Raw genomic sequence first — 17955 nt, forward strand, 5'->3', positions numbered from 1 at the left:
CCTGGCTCGGTGCAGGGCCCCTGGCTCGGTGCAGGGCTCCTGGCTGGGTGCAGGGACACAGGCTCCGTGCAGGGCTCCTGGCTCAGTGCAGGGCTCCTGGCTGGGTGCAGGGACACAGGCTCCGTGCAGGGCTCCTGGCTGGGTGCCGGCCGTGCCGGCGGCAGGTGGTGCTGTCAGTCCGAGCTCTTCCAGCGCCGCTGCCGGGGCTCCCTGGACCCCGGCACCGAGGAGGTGCCAGACCCCCCGCAGGCCCCCTCAGAGGCTATTTTAGCTTCTCTGGCCCCGTGCCAGCGATGAAATCAGTTATTTCCATGTGCTTCCAAAGGCATTAGCCAGCTTTAGCAGCTCTCCCAAGGCATTACATAAGGCAGCGCTTCCAACGGCGCTCGGCACAGCCGGGATCCGACTGCTCCGCTGAGCCCGCTGCTCACGGCCAGGCACTGCCTGATGTGCTTCCTGCCAAAGCTGCCTGCCCCAGGGAATGGTGTCCTGAGCGCCGTGTGGCCTTTGCTCTGTGGCTGCTGACTGAACACAGCCTCTTTCTGAGCTGGGAAGTGCCCCAATGGAGTAAATCCTGCGGTCCGGCTGGAGCAGCTGCCGCTCTCCTGAAGCATCCAGCAGAACTCCTTGGAGGTTTCTGATCAGCCTTTCAGCTGCACTTAGTGCTTCCCCCAGGGAAAAGGAGCGTGGCAGTTTTCTCTTTTTCCTGTGCTGAGCATATTGACAGCTTAAAGTCTTGTGCTTCATTAGCACAATAACTCCCTTTTTAGTTCTCTTTCCACCCCTGCGTAAGATCTGGAGTCAGAATTTCCTGCTCTTCCCTCTGCCTGGTTTTACATGGAGGAGCCTTGTACCTGGTGCCCTCTGTCTGTGTCTCACAGCCTGAATCTCCTTCATCCTTGCTGCTGGCTGGCTCTTTGCATCCCTCCTGTACTTGGGCACCACAGAAGTGCCAGTTGGGTGGGTTTGGTGAGGAGAGGAGCTTGTCTGGGAGGAGGTGGATGTGTCCCCTTCTTCCAGGGCAGTGGGAAGCCCTAAGGATCCCTTTTCCTCTCCTCCCACCCACTTAAGAACACTCTCCCACCCCTCATCTTGCTGTATGCACGTGGTACATTGTAAAAGCTGGCAAAACCTCCTGATACTCCTCTTTGCTTGGTGTGACACACATTTTCCAGTGGTCAGACTGCCCATTGGCCTCGAGGTGGATGAATCCTGGGGTGGGATTGCCCCAGTTCCCCCCGCTGTGGAGGCCTGACCAGCTCCCCAGCACCTGCCGAGGCCCAGGGCTGAGCTGTGCAGTGGTGGCTCTGGGTAGCTATGGTGACAAACCTGGGTGCTTTATTTAGTTCCTGCTTTTCCTCCAGAAGGTCTGCGTTTCCTGGTCAGTGCCCGCTCCTCCTGCAGCCAGCAGGAGCTGAATCCAGTGCCTGCAGGTTGGGACTGTCAGTGGCTGGTGGCTGTGGTTGTGTGAGCAGCACAGACACCCCCAGCTCAGCTCCGGCTCACTGGAGGTTTCATGTTGCCTTTGTGTTGCTTTGAAAGGCTCTAAAAGCCCTTGCAGGGCTTCGAGTGCTTGGTCTGGGTCTGGTGTGAGGCAGAATTCAGTGCTGCAAAGTGCTCATTTCCTCTGTCTGCGGGGGCTGTGCTGACCACAGGCCCTGTAGGGCTGTGAAGAAAACACAAACACACTTTTTAAGGTTTTCCTGTTCCTCCATTGACCACTTTTATAGTGTTTCTTTACTTTTTCTTCCCCTTGAGCTTTTTTTTATCTTTGTTCCCCTTTCCAGAAGAGCAGAGTTTAGAGGACTTAAAGCTTCTGTGGTATTTGGCTTGTAAAGACACTCGCATGACAGTATATCCCACAGATTAGTTGGGATGCTGCTCCTCGTTTTGTCTCCCTAATCAGGGATGAAGCTTTATTTATACTCTTCAGGGATGGAAAGGAGAAGGGCTGGTGCTGCTCTGTGTGTGCAGTCAGGAGAGATGTGTCAGAGTGGAAGAGTTTATAAATAGCCTTAAGGTTCTTCTGGCAGCATCTGCCCATGGCTTATCAACTGTGTGCACTTTGCTTCTGGACCAGAAAAATGCACAAGGTCAGCTTTCCTCCCCCTGGTAATAGACTTTTACTGGAAGAGGAAGCTCTGAGGCTGCAGCTCTGCATTAATCAGCATCTGAATTGATTTCCAGGCCCTGTGACCTGGGACACGGTGGTTGGTTCCGTAGCAGTTTGTTTCCTCGCTGCCATGACCTTTCCTTGGCAGGACAGCGAGAGGATATGTGTCCTGCTGACAGTGGGATGCTTTAATTGTGCCATGGCAGGAGCCCCCGGAGGTGGCAGGAGGGTGTTTGTGCCCATCCAGAGGCCTGTGCTGGATCAAAGGCCCGGGATTTGCCTGCAGAGGGAGTTTGTGGCCGGAACACCCGGCTGAGTGTGTGCAGGGTGAGGGAGAGGGAGAAAGTCCTGTCTCCATTTACAGATTGGCCTCACACTGCTTTTATAGTACTTGTTTAAATGTTGATCCAACTTGGAGACTGAAGGGAAATCCAGGGTGAGTTCATTAACCTTGCTGCTGGATCTCTTCCTGCTTCTCCAGTCCCGTACCTGAGACTGTTCTGAATTCCAAGAATTCTGGCCCAGGTTGTAGTGCTGTGCCTGTCCGGGATCATGGAATGTGTGGGCTGGGGGCTGTGAGGGTCTGAGGGCAGATCCGTGTTCTCCAGTCCCTGGACTGCCACTTTCCATGATTGGAGAGGGGTTTGAGGCTGTGGAGGTGCTGCAGTGGGTACGACTGTGTGGTGTCTGTTCTTATCAGTTTAATATCTGATACTCCCTCGATGAGGGGACTTTACATTTCAGGAATAATTTCCTCATGGAAAGGATAGTCAAGCATTGGAAGGGGCCGCCCAGGGAGGTTTGGAGTCCCCATCCCTGGAGGTGTCCAGGGAATGACTGGAGGTGGCACTCAGTGCTCTGGGCTGGGTGACAAAGGTGGGCATTGGGCACAGGGGGACTCGGTGACCTCAGAGGGCTTTAGCAGCCCCAGTGGCTCTGTGGTAGCCCATGTATGGGCACAGCGACTGCTCCGGGAATCCCGAGGAGCAGGGCTTGGAGCTGGGCCTCCGGAGGCATCGCCCTGGCACAGCCTGTCCCATCCCTGCGCAGATAAACTCCAGGGAAGGCTTTACCCTAAATGGCAGCGCCGGCTCCTGCGGGCAGGCGCTGCGGGAGGACTTGCCTGGTGAATAGAACATGATGTTTTGTCTTGACGAAGCCTCTCCTCAGTGCAGGGCTCGAGCCACAGAGCTGCCACAGCTGACTCAGAGCTGAATGTACGAATGTGCATTTTCAGCGAGGAGACTTTCCATTTTCTTTCAAACGTTGCCCCGAGTGTGGTCGTTTTTCACTAAAGTAAATACTCTTTTTGGTCAATTATTTTCTTTCTGCCTTTTTAATGGCTTGAGAGCTCCCTGTGCTGTGGCTGTTTCTAACTGCTGCTCTTGGGCCTCTTTTAATCATTGACTTTAAAATTCTTCCTCTGCTTGTACCGGTTTCATCTGGTAAATGCCTTAAATTTCAAAAACACCTTGAAATGTGGTCTTTAAATAAATAAATTGGGGGAGTGGGTGGTGCCCTGAGTTCCCTGTTTCTGATGACATTAATAAGAGAACCCAGCCAGCACTTGCTCTTGTCCCCTAAAGTTCATGTAAGAGCTCTTTGCAGTCCTATTTCTTTAAAAAAAAAAAAGCCAACTCATTTGGGCAGCTCAGCTGTGAAACTGCTGTCTGATCATCTTATTAATAGGTCCTTTAATTAGGTGCGGGATTTTTTTTTTCCTCTGAACTTGAGGTGAGGAGAAATTCCATCTGAACGTGAGAAAACTCCTTTGCTGCCAGGGCTGAGCTCTGGAACAGGTTGCGTGGGGGGATGTTGGGACATTCCAGACCCAATCCAAACAATCCAAAACTCTGAGGAATTGGGCTCTGAGGACTCCAGTGCCTCAAGTTCCTGAGCCAGGGGCCTGGCATGCACCTGACCTCTAACCTGGAGAGCTCCTTCCGTGTTTCTTTGACCTACTTCACGTGCTGTCATGTGGGTCAGTAGTGATCCCATCTGCCTTAAAGCTCTTAGTGCTGTCACCAGCACAGGTAAACCTTCCCAAATTGCCAGGGCAAATTGTATTTGGGGTTCTGAGGGGGAACATAACTTCAGCCCTCCCTCACTGCCCTGTCCTGTCCCCCCTCTTTGCCCATGTTACTGTCAGGGGTGTGGTGAGAACGGCCTGACAGGGAAGATATCCTGGAGCAGCTTTGGTTACCACACATGCTCTGGTGATTTATCTCTTCCATGACCTTTGAATTGCAGGATCTAACCTGCAAAAGGCCCTTGCAGCTTCCTACTTGAACTAGGATGTGTCTTTCCAGACCCCCCTTCCCAAATGTCCATCCAGATGTATCTCCCATCCCTGTGTTCTCTCTGTCCTCACCCTGGCTCTCCCCAGCCCTCTGCACTGTTTGCTCCAGTCCTGACTTTCCAAACTCCTGTTTGCCAGTCAATATGTTCCTGGAACTTTCACTGGAGAATATCTTGGATGCTGCTGGATGAGGCTCCTGTGGTCCCATTGGCTCATTTCTGAAGAATGTGGCAAAATTTGCTCCTTCCCTTCTGTTGAGCTGTGAAGCTTCTGAAAGGCAGTGGGGCAGAGTGGGCACCCTGGGAGGCTGTTTAAGGAATCCATCTCTCTCTCTCCCAGAGAAAATATAGATGAGCTGCTTTTCTTCACCCCCACCCAGTTCCCTCAGATGACCCCAGAAATCCAGGCCTGGCCAGGGCACAAGGATGGGCAGTAGGTTCTATCTGACTGTATCTCAGAATATAATTCCACTAGACTGGAGTATCTGGGACACTGAGCAACTGGACATATGCTGTGCCTGAGGCTTTGGCTCTTCCTTGGAGAAAGTTCAATGGAATTATCTGTGAAATGCAAAGTCTTGATGCTCTTTGCCTGGAGACATGGTTGGACCTGTGATCCAGGGCTGGAGGAGCCTCAGTCCCTGCACCGGGAGGGAGGAAGGGCTGGATCTGCTTTGCAGGTGGGAAACTGAGGGACAGACTGGCTCAGGTGGTCAGTGATGGGGTTGGGATTTTGTGCTGAGCTTCCCGTGACCGATGCAGCAGATCCTGCCTGGAGCTGCCAGGACTGGGCACAGCATGGCTGGCAGGGAGGGCGGGGAGGGGAGGGCAGAGCTTTGTGCTTCCTGGCCTTGGCTCAGCTGAGTGCCCGTGATCACACCTGGCCTTTTCTGCTTCTTTTCAGGGATGCTGGAATACGACCCAGCCAAGAGGTTCTCAATACAGCAGATAAGGCAGCACAAGTGAGTGTTATTCCCTTCCTGCTCGTGTACCTGTGCTCCTGCTCTCACCTCCTGTTTCCTTTTGACAGCAGACACATGGAAGTCACTCAGTCTCCTTCCTCCAGCTCTGCTGGGGCTCTGGCAACCTCCACTTGGCTTTTTTCCTCCTATTAGAGCATCCGGTAAAGCAGTGGAATTGCTGACCGGTAAATAAGGAATATGTTGGAAGTCTGTTCGTGGTGTGCCTGCTTCTGGATGATTAAGGGTTCTGGATAATTTTTTCCAGAGGCCAGCAAGTACTAATGGAGCGGAACAGGGGATCCTTAAAGCTGGGTTATTGAAGTAGGGCCGTTCAGTAACGTGTGTTAGTTCTGGCCAGTCTGGGGGCAGAAATATCCCCTGGTATTTGCTCCATGTGGAATCAATATGTGGAGAAGCGTTTCAGGACAATAGGAAGGTTTGGTTTTTTTCTTTCTCTTTAATATCCCAGTGTTCCCTCCCCCGTATCCTCCCCCGTTTTCCGTGCCATAGTCGGGGGGGAAATGCCCCGTTATCGCTGAGGCTTTTTTTAAGGATCTGTTTGAACACGCTGGCTCTGAGCAGAGATTTCCTGGGCGGATAAAAGTACAAGAACAAAAAGCATCATGAGGATGCTTTGCTGCGGAGGCTGCATCAGTTTATCTCCTCTTGGAATGGGAAGTGCTTCTGAGGACAGGCAGAGCAGCCTCTGGACCGCAGCTGCTCGGCACAGGCGCTGTCTGTGAGCCTGCCCAGGCCCTTTTGGGAGCCGTGGAAGAGCATGGATGTGATCTGGGATGGTGCTGAGCCCACTCTGTGCTGCAGGAACAGTGCTGCTTTCCCGTTGTGTCTCTGGAACAGCCTGGCCACTGCAGCCATGTGCTGTTGTCAGGGGATGGTCCCTGGGAGGTGTCCGAGGAGCCACAGCCAGAACCTGGGAGACCCAGGGTGCTCTGACAGGGAGCAGAGGGGCCAGGGGAGCAGGGCTGGGGGAGCAGGGCTTATAGAGCTGCCCAGGCAATTAATTAAACAGCCAGGCTGACTCCTTAATAGCAGCCAGGCCCCGTGCCTGGGCAGTTCCAGGGCTCTGGGCGATGGCAGGCACAGGCATTTGCCATTCAGGGCTGCCTTTCCCTGCACCAGTGGCCACAACCAGAGGGGATCAGCTTGCCATGCAGGCAAACCCATGCTTTGTCAGGAAACACTGGAAAGAAGCAGGAATTAAGTCTGTGGAGTCATCAATAGGCCTTGAGAAAAGCACTAAAAGCACTTTCTTTCCTGTGGGTGCAGAGGCTGCCCCTGAGCTTGGGCACCGCCCTGGGTCCTCCTGGGTCACTGCTGGGTGTTTGAGCTGGTTCCCCAAGCCCAGGTACTCCATTTTATCCTCCTCCCCCGTGGCAGTGAGTTTCTGTGTCAGTGTTGCCCAGCTGGAAGCACAGAGGTGTCTCCAGAGACCCTGTAGCTAGAAAGCCAGAGAAACTGGAACAGGGCTCTGGCACAGGGCAGCTGTGGAGCTCCTGTGCTCCATGGGCACAGCTGCTGTGCCCAGGCTTCTCATCCCACAGCACTGAGAGGGGCTGAGGAAAGGCTCTACCTGCAAACCCAGGAGCATTTTGAAGGCTTAGGCTCTTATTAGTTTTGTGTGAGCTTAGCCAGTGCTTCTTAACAGGCTTTTCTCCCCTATTAGTAATTGCCTCCTTCCTCCTGCTGTGGCATCTAATAATTACATCAAGCACAGCAGAGCCTGCAGCCTTGGGCCTTGGATGTGTCTGTCCAGCTCCTTTTTGTGCTAAAGAATCCAGAGCTTGGTTCTCCTGCCTTTTCTTTAAATAGAAGCTTAGCCCTGATGCCTAACCTGACCCTGATTTTTTTGTAAATGGAACGCAGCAGTCAGGACAGCAGGCAGCCATTGGATGTTGTCAGAGGGTTTTGGGAAAGCATTTTAGTAAGAAGAGATTTGATTTCTAGAATCCTTAGATTTTGGAGCAGGGGAGGGAGTAAGTCATTAATGATTTTGGGTTTCTCTACACTCCTCCCCCAAAACCGTGTGCTGAGGCACAGGAACTAGACAGAAAAACATCAAGAGACTTCCCCGGGCTGCCCTGCTGGGATGGATCCCGGCTCAAACCAGAATCACCCGGTGTCTTTCCGTGCCGCTGGAAGTCTCCTTTTATGTCTCTGAGCTGCTGTTCCTGGGGCCTGGCTCACACGGACAGTCGGGATCATCAAAGTGCTCTGAAAGCAGCAGGAACAGCCCCCGGGCCCCGGGCAGGGGTTTTGCTTTGGAGCCAAACGCTGCTGGGCCGGGCTGGTGTCGGGATGAGGGGAGGGGGCCGTGCTCCCCTGTCCTGTGGGAAGGGGAGTCCAAGGGAAGCATCACAGAGCGGGTGTCCTGCAGCCACAAAGCTGGTGCTCGGGGTCCATCCTCCCCCACTTCACCTGCCATGAAGTGTGAGGGCTCCTGCAGTGGGATCAGGGGTAAATCCAGTGGCTCAGGGGCACTGAGGAAGCACAGAGTGCTCTGTGGAGCTGCAGGAGGCAGGGAAGGCAGCCAGGCTCCTGTTACTGCCCAGCAGTGATCCTACCATTCCTCCCGTTACTCCTGTCAGCTATTCCAAATGCTTTTCCCCCTGAAGCAGCAGCCCTGGCTGAGGAATGCTGGAGGAAGAGTGCTGGGTTTCATCCCTGCCAGCTCCCTTCCTCCCTCCTCACTCCTGCAGCTGAATTTCTGCATCAGACTCCTGTCCCTGCACTTCTGCTGGAGCAGGACAAAGCAAGATGTGCTGCTCTGCTCAGTTTGTGCAGGTCAGACCTAGAGTTGTAAATGGAAGTGAGTTAAACCTCTCCCAGCCCTGAATAGCACTGGAAGAGCCTGGAAACCTGCTCTCCTGGAAGGATCCGTGTGGGATGATGTTCAATGGGAAACTGATGCTCGTAGCTCATCTCTGGGAATATTTGGTGCTCCTGGGCTGGGAAGGGAAAGCTGCCAAGAGCCAGGGAGTTCCAACTTGCTCCTTTATGGATTATCCACCACCTCCCCTCTGCCCTGTGCTTTTGCTGAAGGGCTTCATGCTCATACACTGCATTTTGTAACTAATTCACTGACCTGCTGCAGCACTTAAAGTGATGAAGTGGATGCAGAATTCTACCTCTGTCCCTTGTTTCCAAGGCAACCATCTTCCCTTCCCTCTCCACAAGTGTCACACTTAATTTGTTCAGCCGTGGATCCGATTGCAGGAGTTCATGGCACGAGAGGGGAGGCATTTCCACCTTTTATTAGCCGAGGTGCAAATTAACCTGCTGGGCTGGGGTCTCCTCCTGCCCTCCTGGAGGTTGCTGTGCCACCTTCCCCAGCACTCCTGCTCTCTGCAGGAGTTTGGAGAGTCACTCTGGGATGCTGTGCTGCTCCAACCTGGGTACTGAACCCCTTGGAAATCTGTGTGTGGTGCCACTGGATGCTCCTTTGCAGGTGCTGACTGTGCTCTTGGACTCCTGTGCCTGCTTCTGAGGGAGGGAGAGACATGTGGTGCCTTTCCCTGTGCCTTCCACAATTGCCTGTGAGGGGACTGAGTTAAACTGGACCCCTGTGATCTGCTGCTTATGGTGACAGTGACCTCCCAGTGAGTTCGAGGCCCCTGCATGGCATCACAGGAGAGGTGGAGAATGGCTCATCCCGACCCTGGCTGGCAGGGCAGGGATCTGCAGCTTGGCATCTGGTCTCAGACAGAATCACCCATGTACAAACCAAGCAAACTGTGAGTGTGTGACCCCAGTGGGAAGTGGATAGCTGGGAGTGTTGAAAAGCTGCAGCTGCGCTTACGGATTCTTCATTTAACCTTGCTTATGCCAGAACTTGAAAAGAGCAGAGAGAGGACTTGTGATGGGAGATCTGAGCTTGGGAGCTGCAAACCAGACGGGCTCATTAAGCACTGGGCAACCCAGATTCCTCTTTTCCTTCAGCCCTTGACCCTTGCTGTGTTATCTCTCCGTGGCTGACAGCAGCTGTCTGGGCCCCACTGCTGCTTGGCAGGATCACAATTGACACTTGTGCCACTGCTTGCCAGGGCTTCTGAGCTTGCAGGTGCCTCAACAAGCTTGTGGAGTAGGAAGAAATAATCTCTTACTACTGCTGCCTTCACCCTGAAACGTTTCTTAGCCACTCCCAGCCCTTTGGAACAGAGATGAGAGAGGAATCTGCCTCTTCCAGGGGATGTTCTGGACAAGGGGCGCTTCCAAGATACCAGAAATCTTTTCTTCCCCCTCAGGGTTAAAGCAGCCACCACAAGCACCAGGTAATTGTGTGTGCCAGTGGACTTGGCTCAGAAAACATCCCTGAAACTGGGAATAAGTGGTGAGACAGGGCACTCCTCAGCAGGGCTCTGACCCAGCTGGTGTTTTGCCTTGGTGGTAGGGGCAGGGTGAAGAGGGGCTTTGTCTCATCGCCATCTCTGCCCAGGAGTTGCTGCTTTCTGGCTCAGGCAGTGACCAGTGGCTTCCCGAGGCAGATCAGGGTGTTGCTGGAGCCAGTGCTCCTCAGCTGAAAGGCAAATCTTCACTAACAACCTCCAGCACCAGTGCAGAAAGTGGAATGTCTGTCCCTGCTGGAAAATCCTTGCCAGGAAATACTCCGTTACTCTGCACAGAATTGCTCGAGGCTCCTTCCAAGAGGTCTTTGATTTTTCTTAGAACTTCAATGGATTTCTCTTCTCACTCTCTGTCCTCATTACCATATATGCATATGCAAGTGTTTGAAATCACCTCCCGGAGGATGGAAGCATAATGACTGGAGTACAGTGATTCAGGTTTCTGCTGCTAATAAAAACCTATTTTTACTCTCCTGGTAAGTAGGACAGGAGGGAAGAGTGAGGCAGAGCTGAAATACAGCAAAATAAAAACACCGGGTGCTGTAGGCTTCCAGGCTTTTTCCCTTTAAAGTTCTCCTCTTAGCAGCAGCCACTCTGATCTCATTAGTCCTGGATATTCCCTTCTCTCGAGGTCTCTGGTGCTGAGTTTGGATCCCTCAAGCCCCAGTGCCCCTGGCAAAACCAGCTGGTGGCTGTTGGTTCCTCTGTCCCTGTGCTGATGATCCTTCCAGGCCGGATCAGCCCAGGCTGGATTTGCTGTCCTGGCAGCCACTTCCTCAGTGAGCACAGTGTCCCAAGGAAGGGAGGTGGATTGATCCCATTAGGAGTGCTGTGTGCCACCCACGTCACCAGGGAAGCCATCCATGGGATCTGTGGAGAGCCCTTGGCCACAATCCAGTTACGCTGGTCCCGCTCCCTTCCTGCTGGTCGGGCAGCTGGCGTGGGCTTTGCTCAGCCCTGTAGTGCCACTTCGGGGACAGAGGTGACACTTGCCAGCTGAGATCTGCAGCAGTTCCCATCCCTCTCCACAAATTCCAGCTTCCTGCCTGCGAACAAGGCACTGCCTGACTCCCAGAGCTGCAGCCTGGCTCCAAAACTCCAGCACTGCAGAGAAAACAGTTTAAAGATGCTGATTGTGAAGCAGTTTCTGGATAAGAGTTCACCCCTCCCTTGAATCCTGCCTGATTTGTCCCAGTAGCTGCATTTCCATTTGTTTATCTCCTCACTCCGTGCTTTTGCTGATAGTTTTGTTAGAATCCCACTTTTTTTCAGGCTGACTGTCAAAGCAGTGTAAGACTAGAACAAAATGATAATTACAGCTCTGCGCAGGAGGTGCCTTCAGCCTGCCTTCCTGAAAGGAATTTGGAACTGGGGTGATAAAAACCAGATGGCTCAGGTTGGTGAGAGCTCTTGGGCTGGCTCAGGCCCTCCTCCGTGGTTGGAGGCCAGGAGTTACTGGATGCCAGCTGTGGACTGGGAATCACTCATGTCCCATCGGGCGTGTGTGGGCCGGAGAGGTGTGTTAGAGGTACCTGGGTCTGCAGGAACCTCTGTTCCCACCTGCACTGAGAGGCTTGCTGCGAGCGTGGAGGCCCCAGCAGCACTCCCAGGAAACTTTGGGTGCCCACATGCAGCACTGGGAGACACCCCAGAGACAGTCTGGAGTCAGAGCCCTGCTCTGGGAGTACGATGAAAACCTGAGAGGTTTATCCCATCTGGCTCTGGGATGCTGCTGGGAAGCAGCCTGCTGGATTCCTGATCTGATTAAGAACAGCTTTCGGAGCCGATATCCTTTCCTGGCCAGATGGGCTTTGGTGGTGATAGGAGTCCCTTGAGACAGAGGGGGATAAAAAGATAAAGTAGAAACGTTTCTGCTGTGGCCTTGGTGCAAACTGGCTTTTAGAGGAAACTGCTGCAGTAACTGCCCCTCTCCTCAGACTGGGATCCTGCAAATTGGTGTCTGTTGGACTGGATCAGCCTCAGCTTCAGGATGGGAGAAGTTTCTCCTGTCCTGCTTGCTTGGACAACAAAACTCAGGAGCTCCAGCAGCTCTGCTGATGTGTTTTGACTTACAGGTAGTTTGGGTTGGAGCTGGTGATGGAGAGAACATTCCTGAGCTCTGTGTCCAGGCCCTGAGCTGCCCCCTGTGCCTGTCTCCCCGTCCCCCTGTCCCTCCCCAGCGTGTTCCACAGCAGACTCCAGCACTGGCTCCTGGGCAGAGCTGTTCCTCCTCGCCTGCCAAAGCACATCCCTGTCAGTACTGGGGTGGGATGGGGCCGTCTCGGCGTGGGGGCTCCTGTGTGCCCGTGCCCTGACCCAGCTGTGCCCTGGGCTCTTGCAGCTGGTTTCGGAAGAAACACGCTCAGGCAGAGGCGCTGGTGCCGATCCCGCCCAGCCCCGAGACCAAGGACCGGTGGAGGAGCATGACGGCGGTGCCTTACCTGGAGGATCTGCACGGCTACAACGAGGAGGAGGACGAGGACTTGTATGACATTGAAGATGATATCATCTACACTCAGGACTTCACAGTACCAGGTAGGGGAGAAGGACGCTGCAATGGGCAGGGCAGAAGTGGTTGGGTTTTGGGGGGTTTTTGTCCATTTAGAGCTTTTTGGGAAAGGCCTCGGGGTCTGAATAGTCCTTTCAGCAGAGGAGGAGACTGTTGGTTAGGGAGTGGTGTGAGTGAGCCCTGGTGCTCTGGGTGCCTTGGTCCTTGATTTGATCAACCAGGATGCCCCTCCCTGTATTATCCCTGTGCCAGCTGGGCACCCTTCTCCCAGGAACAGCTGCTGCTGGACCCTGCTGTTCAGCACAGTTAATTGTTAGGGCCAGTTTTGCTGGAATGAGTTATTTGGGAGCAGAGCCCTGAAGTGACTCTCTGTTCAGGGTACATGGCACACGGGGGTGTCCCCTGCACACCAGGAGCCTGGTCCCAGCCTGGCCTGCCCAGGGCTCCCCAGCTCTGGAGGGTTTGTGTGGTTTGCAGAGGTGGGGGAGCTGCAGAGGCAATAAAGGTGAATTTTTTCACCCGAGCGTTCCTGCAGGATCCCTTTGAGCCTGCTCAGTGTTGTATCTCTAACAGTGATGCCATGTTAAGATATAAATTAAAACCTTGTGCATGAGGGATCAGTTCAGCTGTGGCTCTGCTGGGCAGCAAGAGCAGGAGTGTGAGTGACTCATAGGTGGGGGTGGGTGCTGGGTTTGGGGGGGTAAGAGGGAACCTCATTAAATCCTGTGTTCTTCAGAGGAAGAAGGGGCTTTGAGAAAGTGCTTTCATTTTTAAAGGGTTATTTAAAGATTTATGCAGCTCTGTGGGGAGATGTAAATGTTCCAAGCCCCTGGTTCAATCGGTGTTAAACATCCCATCCTAGGGAAGTGCTGAGGAGAGGATGGAGAGGATGGAGGAGAGGATGGCTGTGGCCCGAAGGCAGGATCCTTGTGTGCAGTGAAGGGATGTGAATGTCCTGCTCGGTGCTTTTGTGCTGCCTCTCAGATTTGGAGGCCGAGCTGTGCTCTTTCCTCCCCTACATTAACCCCTCCTCTGCCCCAGCCCTGTTCTGCAGCGCCTGCTCCTGGGATTTTCAGTCTGAGGCTGGGCAATGCAGCCAGGACTGGAGTTTTTTCAACCAAGCCTGGTGCTCGGGAAGGTGTGTTCCTGGCTGCTCTGGTGCCTGCGTGCTCGCTCTGACAAACAGCGATTCAAAACCTCTTCCTGGTGTTATTTTGAAACCTTTTTTGGTGCCTGAATGAGCTGGATGCAGAGCCATTAAGAATGTGAGGGGTGGCAGGGATGAGCAGCCACGTTCCCGGTGCCTCTCTCAGCCCTCCCTTTATTTATTTTATTTTTAGCCTGCCCGTGGTGAGGGTGAGGTGGGCAGGAGCTGCTCGGGCAGACGCAGCGCTGGGTCAGCGGCTTCCGCGGGGGCAGCAGCAGTTGCCAAGACTTCAGCCCATGCTGAATTTTTATTTTCATTAATTTGAACGTCAGCAACTGTCATTGGTGAAGGAGGTAAAATTAGCTCACGATTCACCTCCCTCCTTGGTATCCATAATAGACTCCCGGGACTGTGCTTTTGAAGCAGGGAAGGAGGGGAGGAGGGAAGAGTCACACAAAAGACAAATGAGCTGTTTGGATAGATTCTTTTTTCCCTCCCCAGTCAGAAATGTTAATTGACTTGGCCCGAGCTCAGCCGAGGGAGGGGAAGAAGTGTTCAGCTTGGCTCTGAATGGGGTTGTTTGAGGCTCTGCAGACGTGCTGGTGGGATGCAGGGATGAGAGGAAAAACCCAGAGCTCTGGGGAGTTGCTGCAGCCCGACCCCTGTGAGCTGCTTACCCTGAGCCCTTGGGGGGCTCTGGGGCCAGCGTGTCCCCCTCTTCTAGAGCTTGGACCCCTTGGCCCTTTCCAGCCATCACCCCTCCAGAGGGATCAGGTGATGGTGGGGTCAATAGTGGGGTGTGAGCTCTGTGCTCCTGCCATGCCAGCCACTGCCACAGCATGTCTGAGGCTCTGACACACACCCAGGGCACCCCCTCTGTCCCCGGGGGGGCTGAGGCACCCCCATCACCTCAGTCCCTTGTGGTGAGCCTGGCCAGGAGCTGTGCTGCTCGGGAGTGCTGGGTTGGATCCCCCCGGGAGCGCAGTGAGTGCCACCGGCTCTGGCACTGCCAGGGTTGGGTGCCCAAAGCCAGTCCCTGTCCCTTCCCGTGGCAGGAGCACTCAGGTAAGTGCCACAAGCCAGTGACTGGGAGCTGTGGCGACACTCGGAGCCATTGGAAGGGATATGGGGGCAGATCCAGAGGGAATTGATGGCACCTGTAACCCAGGATCCACTCGCCCCCCCCTCCCTGTTTCTGGAGGACCTGCAGCAGTGCCAGCGGGGATGTGTCGAGGCACAGGGGTCCAAGCTGGGCCCCCGCTGGGCCCCCCCAGAGCAGAAGTGTCTGTCCCACCCCCTGAGCCCCCCCAGCTCCGAGCAGTGGGGTGATGGTTGGCGCAAGCGGAGCTGACGTCCCGCCCGGCCTTGGCGGAGAAAGGATTGAGCATCCTTTAAAGAAAATTATACATAATCGTCTTACAGCCTTCGCTTCCACTCAAACCTCTGAGTCATAACTGAAGGGCCCTGGAGCGTGACGTTCCTGCTGGAAGGAAATTGCCTCGGCTGGATCCGGTGGGGGGGAGCCTGACAGAGCCTCTCCTGAGCTCCTGAGCGTGGGGCTGGGGCTGCACCCCCACCCTGGGGGGAGCACCCGGAATGCTCCGGGGCCACAGCCCTGCGTCACTCCCTGGCTGGAGGGATGTGACCCGAGCCCGGCTGTGGCAGCGGGAGATGCCTCTGGAAATGGCTCTTCACCTGCTCTGCTGAGTCACAGGGAGCAGAGGAGGCAGAGGGGCTGAAGTGAAGCCCCTGCCCCATCGGGGTGTCCCCTTAAGGGATGGTGACACACCCGAGCCCTGGCCCTGCCAGAGGGGGCTGCACTGCCCCATTCTGCAAACACACCCAGCCCCTGGGCACCCCAGAGTCAGTGCCTGGGGCTGGGGTCTGCACCCCCCTCTGCTCCCCAGAGCAGCTGGGCTGGTCCCTGGGAGTCCGGGGGGGCTCGGAGACAGCCCAGGGAGGAGGGGACACACCGTCCTTGTGGTGCTGTGCCCGTTTGCTGGGAACAACCAGCTGCTGTGTGCTGGGGGAATGGGGGTCAGACCAGTCCTCGGGGGGAGGAGGGAGGGAGATGCAGCCTCAGGCTCCCAGCCTTGCACATCCCCTGTTGGGGATCCCTCTCCCGTGCTCCTCGAGGGCGCAGGAACAGGCTCGGGTTTCCCGCAGGAACAAGGTCCCTCCCGGGTGCTGGGAAGGCTCTGCCCACCCCTCACTGTGCCCGTTCCCTTGCAGGACAGGTGCCTGAGGAGGAGGCCGGGCAGAACGGGCAGAGCCGTGGCAAGGGGCTGCCCAAGGCCGTGTGCATGAACGGGACGGAGCCGGGGCAGCTGAGCACCAGGGCCAAGGGCGAGCGCCGGGCCAGCGCCTCCTCCAACCCCTCCCGCAAGGCCTGCTCTGCCAGCAGCAAGATCCGCAAGCTCTCCACCTGCAAACAGCAGTGAGCTCTGCCCAGGTACCACGGGGGGCCCGGGGGGGCTGCCCGAGGAAGGGGGGACACCCAAGTCTGCCCCAGCCGTGGGCAGCGGGAGGGAGCTTGGGGGTGTTTTGTGGTCTGGGTCCTGAGCATCCCCCTGGAAGGGTCCCTGGCACCAAACCCATGGTGTTGGAGGGTGCAGAGCCCTCTCTGCCTGCCTGGTGGGGACCCCTGCTCTGCCTGCCTGGCTCTGCTCTATTCCCCCTTGCAGGGTGTTGCCCCATCAGGCGAGAGCTGCTGTCGTGACCCCTCTCCCCTGCTGGGCTGCAGCTGGGCTGTGGTGACAGCCCTTTTCCTTGGCACTGGCACCCCCTGCTCCACTCCTGGCCTCACCACCCTCCTGGATTTTGGGAGCACAGAGGAGCTGGGCTGCAGTGGGATGCTGAGCACTGGGGTGTCCCCAGAGAGGCCCCCATGGGACCTGCCCCTGGCCCGGGAGGTGTCTGTGTCACCCATGGCCAGGCCACTGCTTGCCCAAGCCCCTTCCCCTCCCCTCCCTGCTTCCCCCCCTCCTTCCGGCTCCTTCTTCCCCGGCTCCAAGCCCTGTCCCCTCCTTCCCACCCCTCATTCATAACGGAGCCAGCAGTGACTCATGTTCAGCCTCATCCGCCCCCGGCCTCATGCTCGTCACGGCGCTGCTGGGGCTGAGCTCTGTTATCTCCTGGATCACGACCAGCTTTGTGGTGTGAAAAAAGCCCGAAATAAAAGCTGGATCCTCCCCCTGCAGCTGTCAGGGGCCGTGGCAGCTCCATCTTTAATTCATGGGGGCAGTGAGTCACCTGTGCAGGGAGTCGCTGCAGCCAGAGCCTGGGACGGGGCTCCCTGGACCTGCTGCTCCTCCTCCCCCTCCCAGCCTGGGGGCTCCAGGATGCTGCTGGAAGGGGAGGGTCCATGGGAAGGAAGGGAATGCTCCCCTCCTTGGCGTAAAGGACATTCCTTGGTGTCATTTTCCCCTTGGGGTTTTTCTCCTCGGCTTCAGGGCGGGTCTGGGCTCACCTGGCTGAGGGACCAGATGTGTGTGAGCCCCCACCAACCCTCCAGGGACAGCACAGGGACCCCGGGCCCCTCTCCCCCATCCCAGGGTGCTGGCAGGAGCCCTGGTGCAGGGTGTGACCTGCTGGCAGTCGGGAGCAGAGCCTGCACCCCAAATTGGGCAACCCCTGCCCTCCCTCACCCCTCCTCTCTGTTCTCCCCACAGCACCCCCGGGCCCGGGCCTGTGCCCCCCCCTCCTCGCCCCAGCTCTGCCTCTCTCCTGGGACTGGACTGTGCTTGCGATCCAAAAAGAAACCAGAGGAAACCAACCAAGGCCCCCCTTCCCTCCCTGCGCCCCCGCTCCGGCAGCGCCAGCCCCCGGGGCCGTGTGCCCGGACCCCCCGGACACCTGGAAGTTGAACTTTGTGGCTGCCAGGACGCTGCCCCCCCAATCACTCTTTGCCAATCAAGACACTGATTCTGTTTTTAATTTTGCGATGGGAAGGTGGGATGGGGGGGCCGGGGGCGTGGGACCCCCCTCCTGCCGGGCCCCCCCGGCCGTGTAGAGTCGTGCAAAGCCATTGCCGTGCACTTTATGTTTTAGACTACTGTTATATATTATATATTTTCCTCTTTTTTTTTTTGTTTTGTTTATATTTGCGGTATATTTAGAGATTCCTACACATCGTGATGTGTTAAAATAAACCAGATGAGGAAAAAACCCAGGTATTAAGACAAAGCAGAACTCTGTTACACCTGCATGCTGCACGGGGGCTCGGAAGGGAACAGGGCCTGGGAAGGGCTCAGGGCTTGGAAGGGATCAAGGTCTGGGAAGGGCTCAGGGCTTGGAAGGGCTCGGGGCTCAGAAGGGGTCGGGGCACTGGCAGCCACTTGGCTCCTTTTTTTTCTCTCTCTCTTTTTTTTCCTTTTTTTTTTTTTAAAGAAAAATAAAGTGAAAACAGCAGGTGGGTTTCATGTCCTTCCTCCTGCAGCAGGCGGGGTGGGGGCCACAACCAGCCCCTCTGCTTCCTTTTCGTTTTGGGAGGGCACAGCCCCCCCAGGCAGACTCTGCTCTCGTGGGGTGATGCCAGGCCTGGAGCCCCCCTGCCCCGACTCCCC

The 17955-nt window shown here is 55.8% G+C and overlaps 1 protein-coding gene across 2 annotated transcripts in view; it reads left to right on the forward strand.

The window, feature by feature from the left end:
* STK11 (serine/threonine kinase 11) overlaps positions 1-17569 on the forward strand; it is a 27871-nt gene extending 10302 nt beyond the window's left edge. The window contains exons 7-10 of one of the 2 annotated variants that reach the window (XM_017834374.1): positions 5316-5373; positions 12076-12269; positions 15623-15727; positions 17075-17569. In XM_017834374.1, the coding sequence (XP_017689863.1) occupies positions 5316-5373; positions 12076-12269; positions 15623-15727; positions 17075-17256 (539 nt within the window). In that variant the 3' untranslated portion in view covers positions 17257-17569. Of the gene's footprint in view, positions 1-5315; positions 5374-12075; positions 12270-15622; positions 15843-17061 lie in introns of both variants that reach the window. The other variant, XM_017834375.1, reaches the window with a different exon arrangement.
* The last annotated feature ends 386 nt before the right edge of the window (positions 17570-17955 follow it).

Source organism: Lepidothrix coronata, unplaced genomic scaffold (genome assembly GCF_001604755.1).
Source record: "Lepidothrix coronata isolate B3197 unplaced genomic scaffold, Lepidothrix_coronata-1.0 Scaffold233, whole genome shotgun sequence".
In the NCBI taxonomy this organism is placed as follows: Eukaryota; Metazoa; Chordata; class Aves; order Passeriformes; family Pipridae; genus Lepidothrix; species Lepidothrix coronata.